This window comes from Meles meles, chromosome 18, assembly GCF_922984935.1.
Source record: "Meles meles chromosome 18, mMelMel3.1 paternal haplotype, whole genome shotgun sequence".
NCBI classification, from domain to species: Eukaryota; Metazoa; Chordata; class Mammalia; order Carnivora; family Mustelidae; genus Meles; species Meles meles.
Window position 1 is genome coordinate 45,584,864 of NC_060083.1, and position 24,624 is coordinate 45,609,487.

The window sequence follows — 24,624 nt, forward strand, 5'->3', positions numbered from 1 at the left end:
AAACTGGTGGGCTAAAGTCCAGAAGTTCTCTCCAGGTTTTCTGCCCATCGGCTGAGCACATACAAACTATCATAGCTTGTAAAATTTAAGGGGGGTGGGGAAGGGTATAAAAGCAGGAGGTTGGTGGGAGAAGAGAAACTACAGGTCACCCAAGCTTTCTCCTGGGCTAGTGGCTCTGGATACAGACTTCGAGAGACCGGGAGAGGTGGGCTCCAGGTTTCTTATGGAAGAAAATCATCCTTCGAGGAGGAGCTGAGACGTGCCATGCAAAAGTTTTCTTCCTGCAGAGGGCACAGGAGACAGGGCAGCGGACTCTCCCATCTAGGAGACGGGAGAGTGGTGAGGAAGTTCTTCTAGTACCATGAAGTAAGACAAAAGGCAGAGGGAGAATCCTGAGGTTCTGGCCCAATGTGAGACTGGTACACACACACGGTTAAAGACTAAAAAGCCATCAGGAACCCTCACAGCTGAATCCCACCTGCAAACACTGGCTCTAGAAAGTGCTGCAGAAGATTCTTGCTGTGAACCAAGTCAAGTTAGTTGCCTGGCTATAGTGGTGGGGAGGGTAATACGTTTTTATTTTCGAAGGGATGAGGTGGGAAGAGCGGCCATGATCTAGTAAAAAGAGACCTGCAAGAAGCAGAAAATATTTAGAGAACATTTTAATATATATTTTCATATATATATTTAAAGTTAAGAAAAATAAAACTAATTCAAGCCATGCCCTGTGCAAAAAAAGGGAAAAAAAAAAAGAAAGAAAAAAAAAAGACAAATTTAAAGTGAGACCTCTGTCTGCTGCTCTAGTCTCAACTTAAGTATCACAGTCAGCTTGTTACTTTTATTTTGGAAGAAGAGAAGATGTAAAAGTTTCTTTCGATCACTCAGAAGGCAAGTGTAGCCACTTATAAAAAACAGAATGGCAGGGACAGACTAGGAAAGTCAGAGGTGAAAGGGCAGAGCAGGAAAGGAATTTTCAAAAATAAAATTAACAAGGTGACTGTTCCAGAAGGGGGCTTTGAAAAGGACATGGTGGACCGAAGTCTGTTAGTCAAGTAATGATTCAACTTTTAAATTATTCTCTTGTTCTTTTTTGTTGGGTGTTGTGTTTGTTCAAGTCTAAGATTTGGAAATGCCGACCCTTTGTTAACAAGAGCCAACAGGAAATAAAGGATCCCTTCCCTCCCCCGGCCTGCCTCCGCCGAAGCCACCACCATCGCCTCGTCGGCTGGATGCTGGAAGAGTCCTCCGTGTGTGCGGACTCAGGATGACAGGGCAGCCTCCTTCTGTGGTTGCTGGGCTTGTGAACGCTGCAGTATCTTTTGGCTTTCCACGTCTCTAAAATGTTTTTCAACCTGAAAGAGACCAGTTCAGCCTAGGTCAGAACAGGAGATGGGCACCATGGCCTCCCAAACAGTTCATGCCAGGCCTCCACAGCCTGTCCTGGCTGTCCAGCTCAGGGACCATTCAGGCCCCTCCGCCCTCGCTATCCGCGGGCCTTCGCGGCCAGGGAGAGGCGGCAGCCTCTTTGTTTCAGCCGCCTGTGCTGCACCTTCAGCTCAGACTGTCTAAAGGAAAGTGAACCGATAAGCTCAAACGCAGTACGAGAAGAGATTATTTTGACCCCAACTCCCTCTCCCCTCTTCATGTAAGTGCAGAAAAGCTGACGGGGAATTAACAGTATTAGACTTTTTACACCCACAGCGTTGGTCTCTCGATGCTCAGAGTGTTTTTACAAATGCTGCAACTCAATCAAGACAGTCACATGACATATGCAGGGTCACAGACGCCAAAAGCAACTGATTGATACCAACCAGCCCATCCTGAGAAGAATCCAGCCTGGGATGAGAGGAACTGCTCAGGCGCAGTCCCATGGAATGGTCTGGCTAATTCTGAAAAGCCACACTGCCGAGGACATGGGGCTGAGCGCTCACTTTATCGCACTGCCCAGTGGGTTCCATCCCCACACAAGTGGCCCAGCCAGAGCAGCGGAGCACTGCAGCGCAGAGGGCAGGGGACTAGGCAGGGCTGCTCTCAGGCTGGCATGTCGGAGCAGGCACAGACTGCAGCACAAGGGCCTGCCCTGAGGCTGGAGGGGTGAAGGCCAAGGAATCATCCTCTCTCTAAAGGTTCACGGCTCCTTTACTTACTATTTTGCGTACATGGCTCAGTGCACTCCCCTCTTTGCCTTTACAGTTTTCCACTTGATATGGGGGTGTAATAACAACTTCTTCCATGACTACGATGTTTTTTTCTTGCCATTTACAGTCTTTAATGCTGGAAGGAGAAGAAAGCAGGTGAAAGTTGCCTCTTGGAGGCATCCCACACCTCCTGCCTGATGAATAAGTAACTCGAGAAAACTGACCCCAACTTCTCAGCTCACAGCTCAGACAGTAACCAGATGCCAGCAGCCCATAGGGTGCAGTAGCCAAGAAACAGCCCCTGGCATCACTGGCTAGGAAAAGCAATGACATGATGCACATTCATCCCAAGGAGAGCCCAGAAGAATTACTCGGAAGCACTGGGGACCTAGAAAAGCAGAGAAACCTTGGTGGCAGCCTCAGAAGTCTAATCCAAATTGAATTCAAATGAACAGCGAGGCTCAGGCCCCTAGATTCAACTAAAGCAGCAGCCTAGGGCAGGGGCTGGCAACCTTTTTCCATAGAGTCAGACAGTAAGTATTTGAGGCTGTGAGCGCCATCCAATTTCTGTCCCAACCACTGAATTCTGCTGCTGTGCCTACTACAAAAGCAGCCACAGATGATACATAAAGAAATGAGTTGATCTGCCTGGAGTTTGCCAACCTTTGACCTAGGGGAAAATAGCACCTTTAGAAAGACAGGAAAAGAAATTCCCCCAACTTGCTATGATCTGCACGCTGTCCCCTACCTCCCGAAATGGAAACCGCTCCTCAAACCAGCCCCTCTCAATTATCAGACAGCTGGGCACTTGCCAGACTGGGAAAACCCATTCCAGTTCACACTTGGGGAAACGCAGGGCAGCTGATATTCCTCAGAGTTCCCTCACATACCTGTAAATGTTCAGACACTCATACCACGGCCTCAGACAGCTCTGATGCCAGCTGCCATCTGTGCACCAGACCCAGGTGGTTAAATAGGGTAACAGAAGGCAGCAGGGGGGAGGGGGAGTGTCAAATGTTTCAGTTTTTCAGCAGCTAGGGAAGCTAGTGGAGAGTCAAATGACTTCTGCTGTGACAAAATGTCTTTTAGGAGGTGGTAATAAGGTGGCCTTCTGCTTTTCCTAACTCCCTATATACACCCCGATGTACAATTAATTAGAAAGAGACAGACACGTAACTCTCCCTTAGTAAAACTGCATCAGCTTCTGGAGAAAGTTACAAGATCAAAATAATAAAGAGAAAGAAGCCACGAGTTCTAAATTATTGAATACTAGTTCTGAAGAGGATCTTCAGGAAAATCTAATCCCAAACCAAGTTTTGCCCATGAAGGCACTGAAGGCCAGGGAAGACAACCTGCCCGCGATTCCACCATTCTGCTGTACGGGAAAACCCACATCCCTGGACACCAAGGTGCTGCCAACACACTACCCAGCACCTCTGCTGACCTCCAGGAACACAACTACCACACAGCGCGGCCAGGCAGCATCGCCCCCGGGGACAAGGGACCCCTATGCTCCCCCGACTCACGTCTTGTGTATGGTCTGGAAGAGCTGCTGGCCCTCTAGGGAAACACCAGCGCTGATTGCATAGGCCTGGCTCAGCTTCTCCTCCTTCTCTGTCCGTGCTTTGCTGGCAAGCTAGGGTGGGGGAGAGGAAAGAGACTCAGAAAAGCATTCACCTTCATTCTTCCCAACAGTCAGGACCTGTTGAGGAAAGGAGGCTAGGAAAGACTGGTTTGGTAGCTTCAGTTTTCTCAGAGTCCAGAAGTGAAACAAACACACCCCAAGATGCCTGAGTAGTTACCGCTATGGTGGCAAACATTCCTTCCATCCACTTACTGAGCGCCCACCAGGTACCCATGCACCGCGCTAGGCTAGAGATACAGCACGGAGGCGGGGACTGGACAGAGACCATGAACAAAAACAGAGTAACTTCAGATGGTGCTAAAAGGAGTTAGGCAGAAAATAAAGCACAGCAATGTTACACAGGTGGACTGGGACATGACAGTCGGAAAAAAAGGTAACGCATACATATCTATGAAAGGGGAAAATTAAGAATTTTTATCAGCCACTGCTAGAGTCTCAGGTTCAGAAATTAATGTCTACGACACCTGCAGAGACCAGAATTTTAGGTTCTAAAGACGACCTTTCTGGTACCACTATCTGTGCTCACATGAGGAGCCAAAACTCAAGTAAACCTAACCCATGGATACCGCTGACCTTCAACTTAAGCTACAGATATCCTACTCTTTAGAATATGGAATGGTGTGCATTCTACCTTATGTTTGTTCCTTATCTGCCCTCTAGTGGAACGCTCACAAACTGATCAAAAGAAATTCTAACAAACTCTAGTACAGTAGTTCTCCGCCCCTCCCCCCCCTTATCCAGGGTCAACCTTGGTCTGGAAACAGCTGACGCTCCTCCTGGGCATATCATCAGGTCAGGTCAACAGTAACTTAATGCTACATCACAGTGCCTACATCATTCACCTCATTTCATCACATCACCGAGGCATCTTATCACCTCCCATCAGGACAAGAAAGGTAGTAAAAACAATACAATGAGGTTATTTTGAGATAGAGAGAGACCATATTCACGTAACTGTTATTACAGCATATTGTTATACTTTTTTCTGTTATTAATCGTTATTGTTGTTAGTCTTTACTGTGACTAATTATAAGTTAAACTTTATCATAGTTATGTGTGTACAGGAAGGGAAAAAAACAACTAATACATATAGGGCTCAGTACTATTCATGATTTCAGGCATCCTCCAGGGTCTTGGACTACAAACCCTGCAGATAAGGGGAGACTACTGTAGTCTACTAAAATCTAGTAAATCCCTCCCAACAGGGGTTGGTTGCCCTGTCAACCCCTACTGTCCCTCTAATACACTTCTAGTCCCCACCCTACTGTACTGGTTGCTAGAGACTCCAGAATTACAAATTCATTCTAGTGTAAAGCAAAACAAATGTGCTGGACAAGATGGTTAAAATGAAAGGCAGAAAATGCACCTGGAAGTCAGACAAATGATTTGGAGATTTTTCCGGCCCATGAACATGAGCACCTTAGTATACCGATGCTGCAGCTAGTACACTAGACATACGCACAGACACACACATGAGAACACACAGTTTGTCCCCGAATACCAGCTCCTTAAAATAGAGAGTCATACCTCATACACATCCCCAAAGTACCTGGATATTTGGAATTCCTAAACATTTCTATTCCATTTTAACAGTGACCCCTCAAACCATAGACCAAATATCGTTTTAGAGGCAAAGTGTCTAATTGTTAGCAAAATGAAGCACTTTATTAAGTTGTGGGTTTGACTATGAAGAGAAAAGGAGAACTTTGGGTTACGGGGAGCCCTACCTCTGAGTTTCAAAAATCATCTGAGGGGTGAGGGGTGTGAACACAGAAGAGAGATGTCATGCATGCTGTCATCTCAGTGTCCCCAGGAAAAAGAGGAAAGAAAGGCCAGAACTCTGCAGTGATCTGAAGCCTGAGCTCCCTTTTCACATAGTCCCCAGCACGTGGAGAGAGACAAGTACAGCAGCACTAAATAATCTTTCAAGTCTGGTCCTGCCATTCTGGCCCTACCGGGCTAGAACTCCACAGAGAAAGAAATGCACAGGGCTGACAGTATTCCCCAGAGCCTCAGCAATCCCAACTGCAGCAAGAAAGCTCTCAGTCTCTATGGAAAAAGAACCACTGATGGTGTATTTTAAGCAGCAAAAAGCAAAACTTAGTCACCCAGAAAACCTTGATAACAAGGAGTTTCTTTGAGTCTCACTTGCCAAACCACCCTGTAGAAAATCTGAAGTCTCCAAGGAAAGAAGGGAAAACCAGGGGACAACAGAGCTCCCCTGGATTAACCACTGCTCTTGCAGGGCTCCTGTGGAGCGCAAATGATCCGGCAGCTATTTACCTTCCCCCCTCCAGGTCTTTTAAAAAATGTTTATCCCTGGGGCACCTGGGTGGCTCAGTCGGTTAAGCATCTGCCTTCAGCTCAAGTCAGGATCTCAGGATTCTTGGATCAAGTCCCACATCAGGCTCCCTGTTCTGCAGAGAGTCTGCTTCTCCCTCTCCCTCTGTTGCTCCCCCCATTCGTGTTCACTCTCTCCCTCACTCTGTCAAAATAAATAAATAAAATATTTAAAAATGTTTATCCCTGGATGCCTGGGTGGCTCAGTGGTTAAGCGGCTGCCTTCAGCTAAGGTCATGATCTCAGGGTCTTGGGATCGAGCCTCACATCAGGCTCTTTGTTCAGCAGGGAGCCTGCTTCCCCCCACCCCCCGAAGTAGGCCTCTCTGCCTACTTGTGATCTCTCTCTCTGCCAAATAAATAAATAAAATCTTTTTTAAAAACGTGGGTGCCTGGGTGGCTCAGTTGGTTAAGCAACTGCCTTTGGCTCAGGTCATGATCCTGGAGTCCCAGGATCTGAGTCTCGCGCTCCCTGCTTAGCGGGGAGTCTGCTTCTCCCTCTGACCCTTCCCCCCTCTCATGCTCACTCTCTCTCTCAGATAAATAAAATCTTTAAAAAAAATAAAGTTTATCCCTGAAAACCAAAATCATCTCCTTGTGTTGGATCAGACAAAGCTGCTTCTATAAAGCTTTTGTTGACTAGATAAGAGAGGATACCCCCAGCAAAATATCCTTGTCACCGACATAGCAGATTAAAAACTAACCTCACCCATTCAGTAAGAGAGGAAATGGCTCAGGGAAACCAGGCACCTATGCTGAATGTTTAAGAACAGAACTGACAAACTTAAGCAAGAAGGAGGAGGAAAAAGGCTGGGAAAGGAGTCACTTTTGAATTCTTGCCAGAGGCAGAATAAAATGTATATAAATCTTGGGGCGCCTGGGTGGCTCAGTGGGTTAAGCCGCTGCCTTCGGCTCGGGTCATGATCTCAGGGTCCTGGGATCGAGTCCCGCATCGGGCTCTCTGCTTGGCAGGGAGCCTGCTTCCCTCTCTCTCTCTCTGCCTGCCTCTCTGTCTACTTGTGATCTCTATCAAATAAATAAATAAAATCTTTTAAAAAAAAAATGTATATAAATCTCAGCCAGAAGTGATTCCTTTGGACCGTCTGAGTAATAGCAACAGTTAGAAAACAAGGATTTCAAAATACGCTTCTAGCCCCCCAAAATACCAGGTGTATAATCTCCTCTAAAGGCTCTGAAAGCAAAGGAGAATAGACTAGATGATTCTCTATTTCAACTCATAGTGCAAACAGGTCCCAAATGCTAAATGATAAAGTGCCCCTAGAGGGGCACCTGTGTGGCTCAGCTGGTTAAGTGTCCGACTCTTGTTTCAGCTTAGATTGTGATCTCAGGATCGTGAGATCGATCCCTGCAGCAGGCTCCGCACTCAGTGCGAAGTCAGGTTGTCCCTCTCCCTGCCCCTCATCGCCCTCTCTTGCTCTCCAATAAATAAAATCTTTACAAAAAAAAAAAAAAAAAATAGCCTTGGAAAAGTCAACAGAGGGGCACCTGGGTGGCTCAGTGAGTTAAGCCTCTGCCTTCGGCTCAGGTCATGGTCTCAGTGTCCTGGGATCGAGCCCTGAGTTGGGCTCTCTGCTCAGCAGGAAGCCTGCTTCCCCCTCTCTCTGCCTGCCTCTCTGCCTCTCTCTCTCTAATAAATAAATAAATCTTTTAAAAAAAGAAAGAAAAGTCAACAGAAATCAGAGTAAACTGACTGTATTTCAATTTGCCCCAATATCCTCAATTACTCTGCTTGTACCTGCAATTGTGCTCTGGGGGATCTGGATGCAATGCAAACTCTGAAACCTCCAGCTGTCTGTTTATGAATTGTATTTTCATGGCAATCTGAAAAATGTTTTTATCTGATTCAGCTACACAGATCTGCTTTCACCCGAACTTAGGCTCCCTCAGAGGAGCCTAACAAACAGGAACAAGGATGGTCATCCTCACAAAAGGAATCCAGAAGTCTTCTCTCAAAACTGGGGATGAGATTACCTTGCTCTTTTTAGGCATGTTCCTGAAAACTCATGAAAACCGTAGATAAGCCTTCTTTTGTAAAGCAAATGACTATCACTCTACCCTCAAGTTAGCAGTTACTTAGGCTTGAAACCCCCCACATCACTCATGCATATGTATAAATGGTCCAGTTACTTCAAGATAGTAAGTTTACAGTTACTGTCAAACCACTACAGGGAACCAATAAAAGCTGCCCTCAGTAGAGGTGTAGGGTATACCTTTTAAACTTGGGAAGATTGGGGCGCCTGGGTGGCTCAGTGGGTTAAGCCTCTGCCTTTGGCTCAGGTCATGATCTCAGTGTCCTGGGATCGAGCCTCGCATCGGGCTCTCTGCTTATCAGGGAGCCTGTTTCCCCCCACCCCCGCCCCCGCCTGTCTGTCTGCCTACTTGTGATCTCTGTCAAATAAATAAATAAAATCTTAATAAATAAATAAACTTGGAAAGATAACCAGAATTGCAATTTTTAAAAATTCAATGACTACCACCATACTGCATCTATTTTCAGTGAAACATGCTAGCTGCTGGCCTCTCTTCCAATCAAAACTGAAGTACTAAATGTTGAGAATCTCCAAGACTATTAGAGGCAGCACTTTACAAACTGAGTTCAGGCAAAGTGAGAAGCACAAACCTACCAGTACTTGTTACTAATGTGCATGTGGCTTAACTGAAATGACTGCACAAGACAACGTGCTTACCTGCCTCTCCTTTTATTTTGTATGAAACCCAGTGAAAACAGCTATTCCTGGTCTACTAACCAGTGCTTCCTCCCGTGGCCATTCTGGATACAGCAACTTGATGTGGGCAACGGAGAAAAAGTACGTGAACTTGATACCAAAGCACATCAATATTGAAAGGCATCTAGTTATGCGTGCTGTGGGGTAACCCTTGAATGAGTGAATTAATGCACACACCTCTCCTCCTACACTCAGTGACATGGAGAAAAGGAAGGAGCCACAACGACAAAATCCAAGCGATACGCACTTCATCTTGCTACTGAGTCACCAGCTGGGCCAGCTTAGCCCCACACACCCAGACCGGGGAAGCACAGGCGCTGTGGGGAACCCAGACGGGTTCCTACCGCAAATATTTAACAGGCTGCGACAGCTGAGACAACAAGGGAAGCAGAGTCCAAAGAGGAACACACTGGATGTGACCTACTGACTTCAATGAGCCACTCTGAGTTTGTCTCATGTGTGCACGCAGGCCATCCAGCCAGCTGCCCTCACACGGAGGCGAGGAAGCACTGCAGCTGCCGCCCGGGACCTGCCGGCACTGGCCATGACGCCTGTGGGAGGCGGACGGATGACAGACCACGGCGGCTGAGAACTGCAGCGGCCAAGAACCACCAGCATCCTAGGGCCCGTGCTTGCCTCTGCTGTCTCCTTCCTGGGGTGCGCCCTCAGAAAGCACTCCTTCCTAGCTAGCAACAAGCAGGCTCTCAAAAATATTTGTTCCAGCCTCCAATCAGTATCCCCAAGTCTTCCTGTTCCTAGCTGAAAGCTCCTGTCTGACAGTTTCAGTAAAATACTGTGCTTTATAACTTTGGATAGTTGGGAACTCCAAAAATAGAGTACCCCACTTCTCTTTGTATCTTAGAATATATAATAATGTATCAAAACACTGAATCAAACAGGAACCGTAGAGCCGAAGAGGCATGAAAGTTAACATTAAAATTCTAAGAGCCAACCTGCTGAGTGAAAGCCTACTCCATCCTAGGCACCAATCTACACACCTCATGTGTATTAAAACGTTTAATCTGTACAACGGGGTGCTGAGTGGCTCAGTCAGTTAAGCATCTACCTTCGGCTCAGGTCATGATCTTGGGGTCCTGGGGTTGAGCCCCATGTTGGGCTCCCTGTGGGGAGTCTGCTTGTCCCTCTCCCCCTGCCCCTTCCCTTTCCCCCTTGTGCTCCCTCTCCCTCAAACAAATAAAATCTTAAAAAAAAAAAAAATCTGTACAAGCCTATAGAATAGGGACTAAAATTCCTCCTACTTAATGGAGAAACTTAGTGACTTGCCCACATTTACCAAGCCACAAGTGGGAATCTGAATTTCAACCCAGTCTGACTCCAGAGCTTACATTCTTAATCCTGTGCTACAAACAGCTTCACCTAAGTAAGTCTAAATTATTGTTGAAAATATAAATTTCAATTCCAGAAAGGAAAAACATTTTATTATTTTTTAAAAATATTTTATTTATTTGACAGAGAGAAATCACAAGTAGGCAGAGAGGCAGGCAGAGAGAGAGGAGGAAGCAGGCTCCCTGCAGAGCAGAGAGCCCGATGTGGGGCTCCATCCCAGGACCCTGGGATCACAACCTGAGCCGAAGGCAGAGGCTTTAACCCACTGAGCCACCCAGGCGCCCCAGGAAAAACATTTTAAAACTCAGCTGCCACCTTCTCTTTTTGTCAACGCATTCTGGCATTTCCACCAATGTCCCCAGTTCAGAACACAGCTGCCTGCCTTCTAGAGAAGGACTGCTCTTATCTGAAAAGGGCCCCAGTCTCACCCTGAACGTCAAGAACTTATTTTTTTTTTTTTGGTTTTGTTTTGTTTTGTTTTAAAGATTTTGCTTATTTATTTGACAGAGATCACTAGTAGGCAGAGAGCCAGGCGGAGTGGCGGCGTGGCGGGGTGGCGGGGAGGGAAGCAGGCTCCCCGCCGAGCAGAGGGCCAGCCCTATGCGATGTGTGGCTTGATCCCAGGACCCTGGGATCATGACCTGAGCCGAAGGCAGAGACTTTAACCTACTGAGACATGTAGGCGCCCCTTTATTTCTTTTGTTAAAGGTAAATCACAGGACTGTTTTTCAGAAAACACATCTTGTGTGAGAAAGAATTTCAGGCCAATAATTCTAAGTACTCCCTGGACCCTCATTTTCTTTTTTTTTTTTTTAATATTTATCTAGGGGCACCTGGGTGGGGGGAGTGGGGTTGAGTATTCTCTCCGTCTGCCCCTCCCCTGGCTCATGCTACCACTTTGAAATAAATCTTAAAAAAAAAAAAAAAAAAAAAAAGAGGGGCGCCTGGGTGGCTCAGTGGATTAAGCCGCTGCCTTCGGCTCAGGTCATGATCTCAGGGTCCTGGGATCGAGCCCCGCATCGGGCTCTCTCTCCGCAGGGAGCCTGCTTCCTCCTCTCTCTCTGCCTGCCTCTCTGCCTACTTGTGATCTCTCTCTCTGTCAAATAAATAAATAAAATCTTTAAAAAAAAAGAAAGAAAGAAAGAAAGTGGGACGCCTGGGTAGCTCAGGGGGTTGAGCCTCTGCCTTCGGCTCGGGTCATGATCTCAGAGTCCTGGGATCAAGCCCCGCATTGGGCTCTCTGCTCAACAGGGAGCCAGCTTCACCCCTTCTGTCTGCCTCTCTGCCTACTTGTGATCTCTATGTCAAATAAATAAATAAAATCTTTAAAAATAAAGTTACATTGAGTGCTTTGAGCTAAGATGAAAAACACCCTGCAAATCCAGAAGGCCATAGGGACACGACACTTGTTAAACCACCATACTGCTATTGTACAGTATCGACCAGCCTCAAGTCACAGCTGGTCCACAAACGCTAAGGTTTCTCTCTCATCTGGCTTAAAACGAAAACTGTTTTAAGTCAGTGGTTTGTTAGCTATTTGTAATTATGTCACCAAATACAATTCATAACTCTAACAGAAAACTAAATTTCCAGGACACTAAATTAATAATTTCCTACTCCAGAGACCCTGAAAGCAGTACTGCTGTGGAACCTCCACGTGGCCCTTCTAGAGAGAAAACTGGCTGAGAAAGAAGCTAAAATCTGACCTCAACAATCAGAGTATCCACTCAAATTAGCCAGCTCACACGTGGCTGTGAGGATTAAGGGAGACAGCCCAGGTGAAAGCCGTAAGGGAGCTGTAAAGCACTGTATAAATATTAGCTGTTAACACTGTTATTATAATATCATTATTGTTAGCACAGAGGTGGCTTGTGGGTCATTTCAGAAAAATCCATACAACCCAACCTTCTTTTAGCCAATGAGCTCAGTGCTCTCTCCTTTCTGGTTTCTGTAAGAGCTGCTAGACAAGTTATAAGTCCTAAACAGAACATCTTCCAAAATATAACTAGAATAGTAAGTTGGAAATGTCTTTAACTTTATGTGCCCAAATGGGGGCACTACCTATGGAATAAAGAGCTGGGGCGCCTCAATCATTAAGCGTCTACCTTCAGCTCAGGTCATGATCCCAGGATCCTGGGATAGAGCCCCACCTCGAGCTCCCTGCTCAGCAGGAAACCTGCTTCTCTCTCCCACTCCCCCTGCTTGTGTTCCCTCTCCCCCTGTGTATCTATCAAATAAATAAAATCTTTAAAAATAAAAATAAATAAAGAGTTGATTTTGGGGTACGTGGGTGGCTCAGGCGATTGAGCGTCCAACTCTTGATTTTGGCTCAGGTCAGGATCTCAGGGTGGAGAGTGAGCCTGTGTCAGGCTCCTCCATGGCAATGAAGCCTGCTTAAGATTCTCTCTCCCTCCCTCTGTCCCTCCCCCACTCTTACTTTCCCTCCCCTGCTAGGGAGCAAGTGCGCTGCTCTGTTTCTATTAAAAAAAAAACAACAACAAAAAAAAACAGCTGATTTTATTCAGTGGTAGTGAAATTAGCCATGCCCTGTTGTTTCCTGGGCTCTGAAAAGAGAGAAAACAAAATAAAATAGAAGAGCCACACCCCCTTACTACCTCAAAGAGAGATTCTGGCTTAAACTCTTGCCTACCACACACTAGCTGTGGGAACCTGAGCACGATGCACAACCTCTCCAGAGCCTCAGTCCATTCACCTGGGGCCCACCCTAAAGGGTTATTGTTGGAATTCAGCGAGCATGTACAGCACACAGCACCTAACACCAATCCCAGCACATAACGAGTCCATTCCCTCCCTCTGAGAACTAATAACCTCCAGGTTAGCTTCCCGACAAAAGGGCAAAAGCTTCTAAACTGTAGATGGAACACTGAGCACCTTCCAAATTAGCTTGATTCCATTTAAGTTCCTTCCTTTTATTATTTATTCTTCAAGACCCTACTCCACTATTACAACAGAAAAGCCTTCCCTAAAATGTTTACCACTCTACGCCAAGGGTTGGCAAACCAGAGCCTGTGGGCCAAATTCAGCCAACCACCTGTTTTAGTTATGCCATATTGGAAAGACCACACCCATCTGTTTCTGTATCATCTATGGCTGCTTTTGCTACAAACAAAGTTGAGTAGTTGTGACAGAGAATGGATATCCCACAAACCTAAAATATTTACTACCTGGCCCTTCACAGAGAAAGTTCGCTGGCCCCTGCTCTGCGCCCACAACACCTTGCTCACACCTCTCGTAACACGGACCCTGCCATACTGTCAGCACCAGCTAAATGCTGCTCTCCCTTGCCACCACCTACAAACATGGGATTCTTGAGGGCAAAGGTGGTCTTAATCATCTTAACATTCCCAGTGCCTGGAAGGGAAGGGGAGTGAGAGGAAAGGAGGATAAAAGGAAAAGAAACCTCAACTATCAGAATTTCACAGAACAGTTCCCAGTTTCAGTAAGTGACTAACACACGGTCACACAATTCAGTAAAAGCCCAGCCGTTAGAAGAACCCAGCTCTTCAAACTCCCCACATTCTACCACACACACAGTTGGCTTTTGACACAGTGTACAGATCCTTTCATTTTCCACTTCAGGTACAATTTGCTGGACTCTCCAGGGTAGTTTCTGATATTTACCTAAGTTAGTCTCAAAATTCCAGGGCTAGAACTTGACTGCATCACCCTTTTCCCCACAAGCCTGTTCTGCAGCTGTAGGACCAGACAGTTAGGATGCCCCTTAACAGCAGAAGCGATACCCCCACTGACCCAGCAGCAAAGCCCTCAGTGTAAACCACCTACACGTCAGAGTGCAGAGGTGGCTTCAGTAACACACAGATGGCGCACCTCTGCCAGTAACTCGGGCACAGCAACTGTCTCCACACCCCACGATGTCAAGAAAGCCCCCTTTGGAACTAAACCCTTAACCTAATGAAGGCTCACAGGATCGGCTGGCTGCCATGCACTACAGCTAACTGAGCCACGAGCCCCAGCCCGGAGCACTGCACCCCCCACTATGGCTCTGTCAGTTGGACGTGAAAGTTTGAATGCCACTGAATGTGACATGCTCCAGAAGGCTAGTGATTGTTTAGGCAGGCTCCCCGCTGACTGCGGACCCCACTGCAGGGTTTGAACTCAAGACACTGAGATCAAGACCTAAGCCAAGGGGCACCTGGGTGGCTCAGTTGCTCAAGCATCTGCCTTTGGCTCAGGTCATGAACCCGGGGTCCTGGGATCGAGCCCTTTGTCAGGCTTCCCACTCAGGGGGAGTCTGCTTGAGATTCTCTCTCCCTCTCCTTCTGCTCCCCCCACCATGTGCTCTCCCTCTTTCTAAAATAAATCTAAAATAAAATAAAATAAAACGACAGTCATTCTACCTTGCTAACTTCATCTGATATCACTCACTACTTAACATGTCCCGTCACACAGCAATAATGGGCTCTTCCTTTTCAACCCCAACCTAAACCATGACACTTTCGTAAGGAAACAGCTGTGTCTGCTCACAGCCACGTGCAAAACACTGGTGGACTCTCACCTGGTACTGGGGCCCTGACATTACACTCTAATCAAGTGAGCCAAGAGGTTATATACAGCTTCTAAAAGCTAGAAAATTTTTATCTGAGAAAAAAGACTTGCTTTCTCTAGAAACATATAATTGTTTCCCTTCCCGCATTTACACATAATATGAACTCCTACCAACATACACATAACCTAAACACAGTGTGGCCAGGCCATCTGATTCTTCTTGGTGCTAACTCCGTATCTCCACACATTAGGGTCATGTTATGGTCAAGGGCCTACCTGACAAGACAGATCCATGAACAAAGGCCGTAAGGCAGCAGCTATTAACCACTCCAGGATTGTACTTGTACTTGAGAATTAACCCTCAAACCACTGGAAAGTCTATGGCTATGCTAAACCTTAGCTTTTTTTTTTTAATTTTATGTATTTATTTGACAGAGAGAGACAGAGCAAGAGAAGGAACACAAGAAGGGGGAGTGGGAGAGGGAGAAGCAAGCTTCCTGACAAGCAGGGAGCCCAATGCAGGGCTTGACCTGGGATCATGACCTGAACTCAAGGCAGATGCTTAACGACTGAGCCACCCAGGTGCCCCTAACCTAAACCTTAGCTTTGAAATTGGGAGAACTCAAAACAAAAAGTCAGCTCTTCCCTGAATGTGACAACCTACCTAAAGGCAAACAATTTTTTTTTTTTAAGTGAACTCTGTGACTCTTTTGTTTTCTCAGCCGTTCCAGAACTACCCTCCACCACCGCACCCAATCTCCAAATACCCTTTTTTATCCAAAGGCACACAATTCCTTCTTCATTACCAGGGGCTAATGACAAGCTTTTTGAATCTCTTCTTCCTGGGTGCACCTGGTAACTCACTGCTTCTTAGCAAGATCTAAATGGGTAATAAATGGATAAAAGAGACTGACAAATTAGTCAGTGGTTTGGTAAGGGAGGTGGATGCCTTATCTGCGGATTTCAATTTCTATGCTTTCTCAGTTTTCCTGCCTCCCCCCAAAACTCACAAGTATCTCTTCAAGAAAGTCTTCTCCGACTCAGCAAAGTGAGAAGACGACTTACATCTCATTCAATGCACTGGATGCATTTATCTTAATAAATACATACACTTGCCTTGGCTATGTCCATGAGTTCTTTCCTAAGGGTCTCAGAGGTTGAAAGCACAGCCTCCTAGGTTCTGTGACTACTTACTCTAAACTCCAGTACCCAGCCAAGTGTTAACTTAACTACACCACCTGGTAACACTGCTCTCGAAGTTCAAGTTAATTCTGGTCACCAAGAAGAGATCTCTTCAAAATATTTAACCCTATTACATATTAATGGCATTTAATACAATTTTGATTTTGCCCAATCTTGGGTTGGCAAGTTCGGATAACTGAACAAATGTCGATCCAAAGCCAGGAAAGACTGACAGAGTAATAGCATTCATGTTCTTGGCTGCCTTCCCTCAGTCACAATGCCCCCATCCTCCCATCTTGCCCCTATGCCTATTCAAGGAACATCAGTTGGCTACAAATAGCTAAGCAGAAGAACAGAACTAACGTCTGCCAATTCTAGTCAATTGATCTAATCCCCGCAGCAACTATGTGAGATAGGTACTAACATTATCCCATTTTTACAGTGAGGAAACTCTTGCTTAGTAAGGTTAAGAGGCAGAGAAGTAACTTTAAAGACTTACCTGCTTGGTTCCTGCTTTTTCTACTAGACCACAATGCTCCTGACCACACACACAGGTTTCTCTATGTAGAAACATTACTAACATGGGACTTGGCAGGCAAAACATCAGAACTGAGTTCAAATTCCAGCTCTGTTACTTAGTAGCTGGGTGATCTTGAGCTAGTGACTCATTCTCTCTGAGCCTCAGTTTACTCTCTTATGAGATGCTGATGGTACCCACACCATAAGAACTGTTAGAATTAAATGAGATGTCTACTACAGTCTACTACAGACTCTAGTACAGTCTACAGTTGCTAGCTTAGAGTGGCATATAAAAACATTAGTTTCTATGCTACCAGCCACGTAACCTAGAACAAGTCACTTAAACTAATAAGCCTGTCTTCTCATCTGTTAAATGAAAAGAATACACTCTAAAGATCACACGATCTGACTGCGAGAATGGAATGAGAGGTGTCCAAGTTCTTTGTAAATTGTAAAGCATGAGACAAATGTAAAATGTGGTCCCCAGCAGAGCTTACCACAATGCCTTACACAAAACAGATTTCAGGAAACGTTTTATAATGCTACACAAGAGCAACCTTGTTAATGCTGACATGTCCCAAATGGTCTCCTGAGAACACTACTAACCCACGGGTAATCTCCATCCCCAGAGAGCCAGAAGCAGAGTCAGTTCAAAGGAACTTGTTTAGAAACACCATACTTCATCCTGCCACGTGGACACTACAGTTCTTCTTGTCCTAAAGCAACATTTAAACCTTCCCCATGACAGAATAAACTAATAAGCCACAGGATGAGTAATCTGAACCTCACTTATGACTGGCTTTGATGTGCTTTCGTACTTTTATTGAAATGCCTCTGTCTTAGAGTCAGGAAATTCAGAACACTTTAACAGGGTACCATGGTACTATGGAGAAGATCAAATGATACCTGTAACTTCCACCTTCAGCAACCCCACTGTCTCTCACATCCCACATCTGTGGACAGACACAGGACTTCTTAGCCAGCAGTGAACTGTCAATGGAAAGCAAAACAGACTCATCTCTAAAAACTGCTAGTTCGTACCTTCTCTAGTTGGGCTGGAATTAAGTATTTTCTTTAAAAGTCCTTCTCTTCCATTTCCTGCTGGGTCAGAGTAAACAAATATCCAATTTATATCAACGGGATTGATTAAACAGAGAACTTACTAGATCAGCAACACGAGCCAACATGTGATGGTATCTTCCTACTGGAAGCGGAGCACATAAGTGGTGCTCCCTAAGACTGTGAGAGCAACAGCTTTCTTCCAGGGTTCTCTGAACACTTTAGTTCCCTCCTAACATGCTTAAACAACTCTCCATCTTAAAAAAACCCCAAGTCCATGTTCTTCAATGGGATGAACTTCTCAGGTCATTTAAGCAATACGTAAACAGCTGCCCAGATTTAAGTTTTCAGTAACAGTACAGCAGGCTCTTCTAAGTCTAATCGAATCCAGGGAATCACAAGCCTCCTCAAACGATAGTTTCAAGGGAAAGCCAATATAGCTGACTCCTCAACACGTCTGCGAAGGGAAGAGTGAATAAATGAAGTCCGAAGATAGCCCTCCAACCTAATTTTAGTTTTTAGTTTCTGACTCCTCTTTCCAGCAAACCTTTTTCAAGACCTGGCAAGCAGGCCACAAAAGAAAATTAAGAACTTCTGGTCTTCCCTAACCTATTGATTCCTGCCACCTTCTGGAAAGAGTGGGTAAACAACTAGTTTACAACAATACTAATAATCTAACACTGACCAGCAGAAAGCAAAACCCTAAAGACAAATTCGATAACCCAAGAACTATTCATATTTGAGGTCAAGCATAAGAAAATTACCTCTTAACAGCTCCCACTTAACAGTCTCCCCCATAATACTCCAAGTCCTCTCAGCTAAATGGGGGCACATACTGGTCCCAAGAACAGAAACTGAGTCCTCTACATTTGAGAAAATCATTCCCCTTTCAGATAATCTTTCCTCTACTATTCACTAAACATCCAGTTATTTAGTAACAAACTTCTCATACCCTATAAACACCAAAAGTAACTACTTTCTCTTCAATATACTAGGAATAAACAACTTCACTTGAATCTTTAAAAATCTGATCTTCAGTCAAAAAAAAGACAACCACTTAAGGAGCTCCTACATTCTAGTAGGAGGTACCTAAGGCAGGGTTTTAAAAAATCTATAGATTTCTAAGAATGGGACATTCTGTATGCAACAGCCTTTAACATGAAACCCAAAACCCTTCCGAATCTGTCTTCAGCCATAACTAAAAAACAAGTGGCATTTCCCTGGAATCTGAAAAAAAGGGAACTCCAGATCGCAGGTAACTATATTCCGCCAGCCTCAGTTACCCTCTATTGTTTCAGCTGCCTGAGTGTTTCCTTGCTTTGCTGAATTGTAGCCAACACACCACATTCCCGAGAGAGAAGCAAGAGAATATACGTTATTACAAGACTCCTCCAGAGGGAAAAACTTCCACCACACTAACTCAAGAGACTTAAAGAAAGGCAGCTGCTACTAAAATCAAAGATCTAATATTCATTCAAAAATATTAAGCACTTATTCTATGCAAGGCTCTGTATATTCAGCCATAAACAAAACAGGGATGGTTCCCAACCTCCGAACAAAGTTTGGTGAGATAGAAAAGCAAAGAAACAATACACAATTATACTTATAAAAAGGCTACAAATAGGGTAATCTTAAATTCCAATTTGCCCAGGACACACTGGTCTATACTTGCCCCAGTGTACCAGCATAAAACAAAAGCACTAACGCTTTACTCTCAAAAATGTCCCAAGTTGGACTATAAATGCTGCCCCCTTAACTCTAAACGATAACGTACCATAAGAGAGAACAATGGGGGCAAGTTACTTTAGCCTGCGTGATCAGAGACTTCTTGGAAGAGGCGCTGAAGGATGCGGCTCCAAATTCCCGAAGAAAGAGTGTTCCAAGTACAGGACAGCAAAGACTACGGGGCATGGGGTTGTATTATTACTAATATTATTATACATGAACTTTCGCTCATAGAACTGGAGAGTCAAAGTGATTTGGGAGTTCCCACATTATCAACATATCCATCCAAGATTAAAATATCCTAAGCCTCTAATTCTGTCAGACCTCAAAATACAAATAAAGACAAAAAGGAAGCTCTAAGGCAGTAGTTTTCAAATTTTTGTAGGTCATGAATCAGAGATCTGCAAAATACTCCATATGTTCACCGAAATCACATATATTCATGTGTGCACACAGACAATTTCAGGAGGTTCACAGGCCACATCCCTACCCCACCCCACCAACACCAGAAGTTCACACATGGACTCCAGGTTTAAAAAAAAAAAAAAAAAGTCCTTTTTCACAAAGGACAAAAGCAAACTCTCAACTTTCTCTATTTGGGCATTAAAAGGTTTCTTAAGTCTTCTGAAGATACCCAGGAATAAAGAGAACACCTAAACTGACAGGTTTTTCAAAAAGGTATCAGAACAATTTTAAGTCAATGAAAAAATGAAAAACAATGGACAATGTATGTATGACCAAAAGTCAATGAATCTCAAATCTCCCCACCATTCTGGAGAGCCAGAACTGCCCTCAAGTCCTTACCTTACTAACATTGAGTGAAGCTAGGGGAGGAGGGGTTTCTGTTCGGTCATTAATTATTTCCACTTCTGAAACATACTGTAAGTTTATGAGCAAGATGTCTGCATGGTTGGGCTTTCCACTGGAAGAGGGACATTCTGGTGAGAAAATAAAGTTAAGGAAAACAGGGGCAAACAGAGCACTGACACATCCCAAAAGGGGCATGGAAAACACAATTCACACAAGGCTGGTGTAACAGGTGTGCCGCGAGCAAGAGGGGGAGAGCCTCACAAGAATCACAGCTCTCCTCAGGGAATCTCTGCCCGCCACCACTCAAAACCCAGAACCCAAAGACCTCAAGCTTTTCAAAGCCAAATACCATCCAAAATTGGAAACCTCAGATAAGGCTTCTATCACCTCTCTGGTTGTAGGGAGGCATAATGCTGTGTTAATGCCGTATATATAGTTTGTCTAGGACCTAAGGAACCACACAAGAGAGGCAGTACTTTCTGTTCTTGGTATAATACTCCTTTCATCTATATACTGCTCTTTTCACTTTTTTAGATTTCAGATTTCCCGTTCTGCAGAGGAAAAAACTACAGCACTGGAAAGGAGGCTCACTCAAGGTGAACTCAGCTAGACAAACCATTCATTTATATATTCATTCATTCATTCATTCATTCATTCACCCGTCCTCCCAACTATTTATCAAGAGCATATTATACGCCAATTAAAAGTAAAGGAATTCCTCATGCCAAAACCCTTCCAACTAAACCACTATCATAAAAGGTCTGTTTGGTCCAGATCTGAGTTTTTATATTTAAAAAAAAAAGGCATGGCTCTTGCTGTAGTTTCAGAGGATGTCTTCCTAAGCTAGAAATCTACAACTAAGTGGTTAAATAATTTAAAATACTTGCCACTCAAACGCAGCACTCGGTAGGAAACTTCCTTTTGAAAGATACCATAAAGGATTACTCCTCCAAAAAAAAAAAAAAAAAAAAAATCCAAATAAACCCACCTGTGGCTCAGAAAGGGGAAGGGGTGGCATATTTAGTACAATCAGGAAGTATTATAATTCCAAGATTGAGTTTCCTGGAGTAATTCAAAAATCATTTCCACCCCAAAGATATAGGCCTTTTCCATTCTGTTTAACACCGCCACTTCCAAAAGGGGAGGCAACTACTATGGAAAAGTCAGGACTCCATGTGCTGGGCTGAGCAGGAGAAGATAACTTACTCTTACACCTGTATCCCACACAACCCTACAGGAGCCCCTAAAAAACGTGGTCTTCTGTCTGGACCAGGCTTCCTATGCAAACATTCTCAAAAGAGCAATTTTCAAATGACTGAGAAAGCTAATTCAATACTCCCCGCCCCCAAAAGCACCATGCACACTCACCAGCAAAACAAGCCCCTATCCCCATTTCAGATACAAACTCTGTCCCGCAGTTACTCTCCCCCAAAGCAAGCAAAGCCCATTTGGTCACCACCCCACCGCCCTTCCTTGGACCGAATCCCACCAGAAGACACCCCCTCTTAAACTCCATACTCTTGAGCTACTAGCAGTTCCTTAATCTGCACACCCCCTCCCCACATGATTCTACCCGCCCCCCCTTCCATCCGGGCTCCAATCCACCAGCCCCCTCCCACGACCACCCTCTCTCCGGATCACCGTGTTCCCTCTCATAGCGTTCCCCTGAAAAGGCATCCTCGTGTCAAGCCCCCCTCCACCCACTGACCCTCGCTCGGGGCCCAGCTCCCACAAGGGGTGGGAGACAGGGTCCCCAAAGCGGACCGAGGGACACGCGAAGAGGGGGAGGGGAGCTCAGGCCCGTGCGCATGCGCTCCGGGCGCCGCGGTAGCCGGTCGCCCCTAGGCCCGGAGAGGGCCCCAGCCGCCGCCGCCGTCCCCCACCCCCCCACCACCGCACATACACGCCGGCCCGGCCTCGGGCTCCGCGCAGCGAAGGATACTTAAAGCCAGCATTTTGGACTGGTAGTCGAAGGCTACCACCTCGCCCTGCAGCCGCTGCTCCTGGCACGTCCGGCACGACACCTGGCTCCCAACGCTGAAGTACTCGCCCGGAGGAGCCGCCATCTTGGGAGAGCAGCCGCGGCCGGCGGCGGCGGCGGCAGCAGCGGGCGAAAGCCGGGCCCCCAGTGAGCGCCGCGACGCGACGCGACGCACGAGGCGCACTGACGTCACACGCTAGGGCGTGGCCTGGCGCTGGGTGGGGCGGGAGCTTAGGTGGAAAAGGGAAGAAGAGGAAATAAAGGGGAGTCTGAATAAGTGTGTTTGTGCAACTGGGCCCACTTGGTAAAGTCCTTGCAGAGTCCGTTTCGGAAGTTAAAGATAAATGACCTACATGGAGTGAAAAAGGGAAGGAGGAGGGAGCTGCTGTCTACGTATTTGCGCACCTTGACACAAGAGTTTAATGAATGAACTCTGTATTTTATATATGAGGAATGTGAGGCCCAGAGGACTTAAGGAAACTTGCCCCAAATGATTATACCCAGTTATAAAGTGGTAGTGGGAAGAACATTGCTTATAGGATTAGCTAAACTGGGATCGGGATCCCAGGTCTGCCACTTGCTAAGTTCTATGAACTTGAGCAAATTACTAAACCTGATCCTGAATCTTTATTTCTTCCCTATTATTACTTACTGAAAACCCAACAATCTTTTGGGCTAAGAATCAACACCTTCATTTTACAGAGGAAGAAACCAAAGTCTTAGACTGAACTTGCTGGGGTCACACAGTCAGAAAGGATTTGTTCTACCTGACAAATGCTATTTACACAGACGGTGCTACTTACCGCTCTGCTGTATTAAATAATACCGTCTAGAGTATTTTTTAGTGAGATGATGTGTACAAATGAGTGGTATGTAGTAGGTCTTTAATAAATTGTAATTCCTCCATGATCACCCATCATCCTTGGAACTTGAAATGTTTCCCCATCTCCCATCTTGCCCTCTCTAGAAACCCAGGCAAAGGGCAGGAATGAGAAGCAGTAGTGACAAAGGTGGCCTTGGGGCAGGAGTTTTGGCCCTCCCCCATTAGTCTCCATCTGATATATGAAAGTTGAAACATGCAAGATGCAATTTTCAAGCCCTGTCATCACCAATTTCTATCCCTAATCCACCTACCTGCCCCTCCCTCCATGGAAACTCTGGAGCCTCATATCTGACTAACAATAGGCTGAACTTTCTCTAGTCCAGACAGAGGCAAAGGGCCAGCCCTGGTCCTACTTAACCTGAACACAGTTCAAAAGTGTTTCCTTGCCCTGCAAGAGACATCAACTTCCCAATATTGGGAGTATATTAGTACAATCATTGTAATAGGAATAAATATACTGCTCCCTCTTAGTTGTGTTTTTTCAGAGAACTTTCAAGCCTGACCCTCACAAGTCACATGTAACTGCTGTTCCACTTTTTATATGGCATCGTGATTATAGGTTTTCATACATATGACTGTCAGGTACTGTTAGGAAAAGCTTCCTGGAAGAAGTGAAAAAATCTGAGACCTAAAAGACAAGCATGATCTCTAAAAGGAGAGAGAGCCTGGTGATTTCAAGGAACATAAAGTAGTTCAGAGATATGATGAAATGGAGTTGTGGGGGTAGGCTGGTTAAGGTTGTCTTGGTAGAGCCTGAGCAAACTTTTAAAGACCTAGAAAATGTAAGCTTTCTCCTTGGGGCAATTGAAAAACATTTAGCAAGGAAGTTAAATGACATTTGTATCCAGCTTCCCTTCCCCACACCTTTTTAATTAGTGAAATTAATCTCTTTCCAAGAACCATATTTACATTCTCAATTTCATCCACCCATCAGAAAACTCTCCAAGAAAAAAGTTGCTTGAGGTAGGAAGGAACTGGGGAGCCACTCAACAGTCTCCTCCCACCCCAGCTCTGCCTCTAGGCAGAAACTCGCCTAGAATAGCTGAGGTTTCTATTTTGTGTGTGTGTGTTCCTCAAGAAGGAACCAACTTTTGTCGTGGGTGTGTGCCCCTCCTCTTCCCATACCAACCCAGCTACTACCTCACGGTTTTACCTGCCCATCGGGGTTTTGGAAGGCAAAGAAATGGAAGGAGGGAGGTAAAGCAAGCTTAGAAGTGGGAGGAAGTGTGACTTAGGCTGCTACGTGTAAGAACTCGCAAGTGTTTAGGGAAGACACCTCAAAATTAAGAGGCTCATCTGTCAGCTTCCAAATCAATAACGAATGAATTTGGGCGGAAGATTCTTGGGCTGGGGGAGAAGAGCATGGTCTGATTAGAGGTGCACGTAAATTTAAGGTCCCGCTTCATCGCTGACCGGCGATGCCTGGCTCCTCCAATGAAGCAGTGCCCGTAGCCTTCTCTTCATGAAATCTCAGAACATCTCTGGAGGAGTACAGGAGAAAAGAGGTCTGGTATGGAAGGAATCCTAATGTCGGCGATAACACATCCATCTCGCAGCGGCAAAGCAAGAACCCCGGGCGCGTCGCCGACCCGTAAGTCAGTCCTTCCTTTGACCCGGAACAGCAGCGGGAGCCGCCTCTGCGCCCAGTGCCCACGTGCCGGCAACAGCGGCCACGTGGGGCTCTGAGGAAACGCCTTCGCAAAGATTTGTCCCCTGCGCTGC

The 24,624-nt window shown here is 45.6% G+C and overlaps 1 protein-coding gene across 1 annotated transcript; it reads right to left on the reverse strand.

Annotated features, from left to right (window-relative positions):
* Positions 1-522: 522 nt before the first annotated feature.
* Positions 523-22,174, reverse strand: LSM12 (LSM12 homolog). Its single transcript, XM_045986482.1, has 5 exons — positions 21,981-22,174; positions 20,033-20,166; positions 3,665-3,774; positions 2,148-2,274; positions 523-1,352 (listed from the first exon to the last, which is right to left on the reverse strand). The coding sequence occupies exons 1-5, from the start codon at positions 22,102-22,104 to the stop codon at positions 1,260-1,262; spliced, it is 588 nt and encodes a 195-aa protein (XP_045842438.1). The 5' UTR covers positions 22,105-22,174; the 3' UTR covers positions 523-1,259.
* Between the last annotated feature and the right edge of the window lie 2,450 nt (positions 22,175-24,624).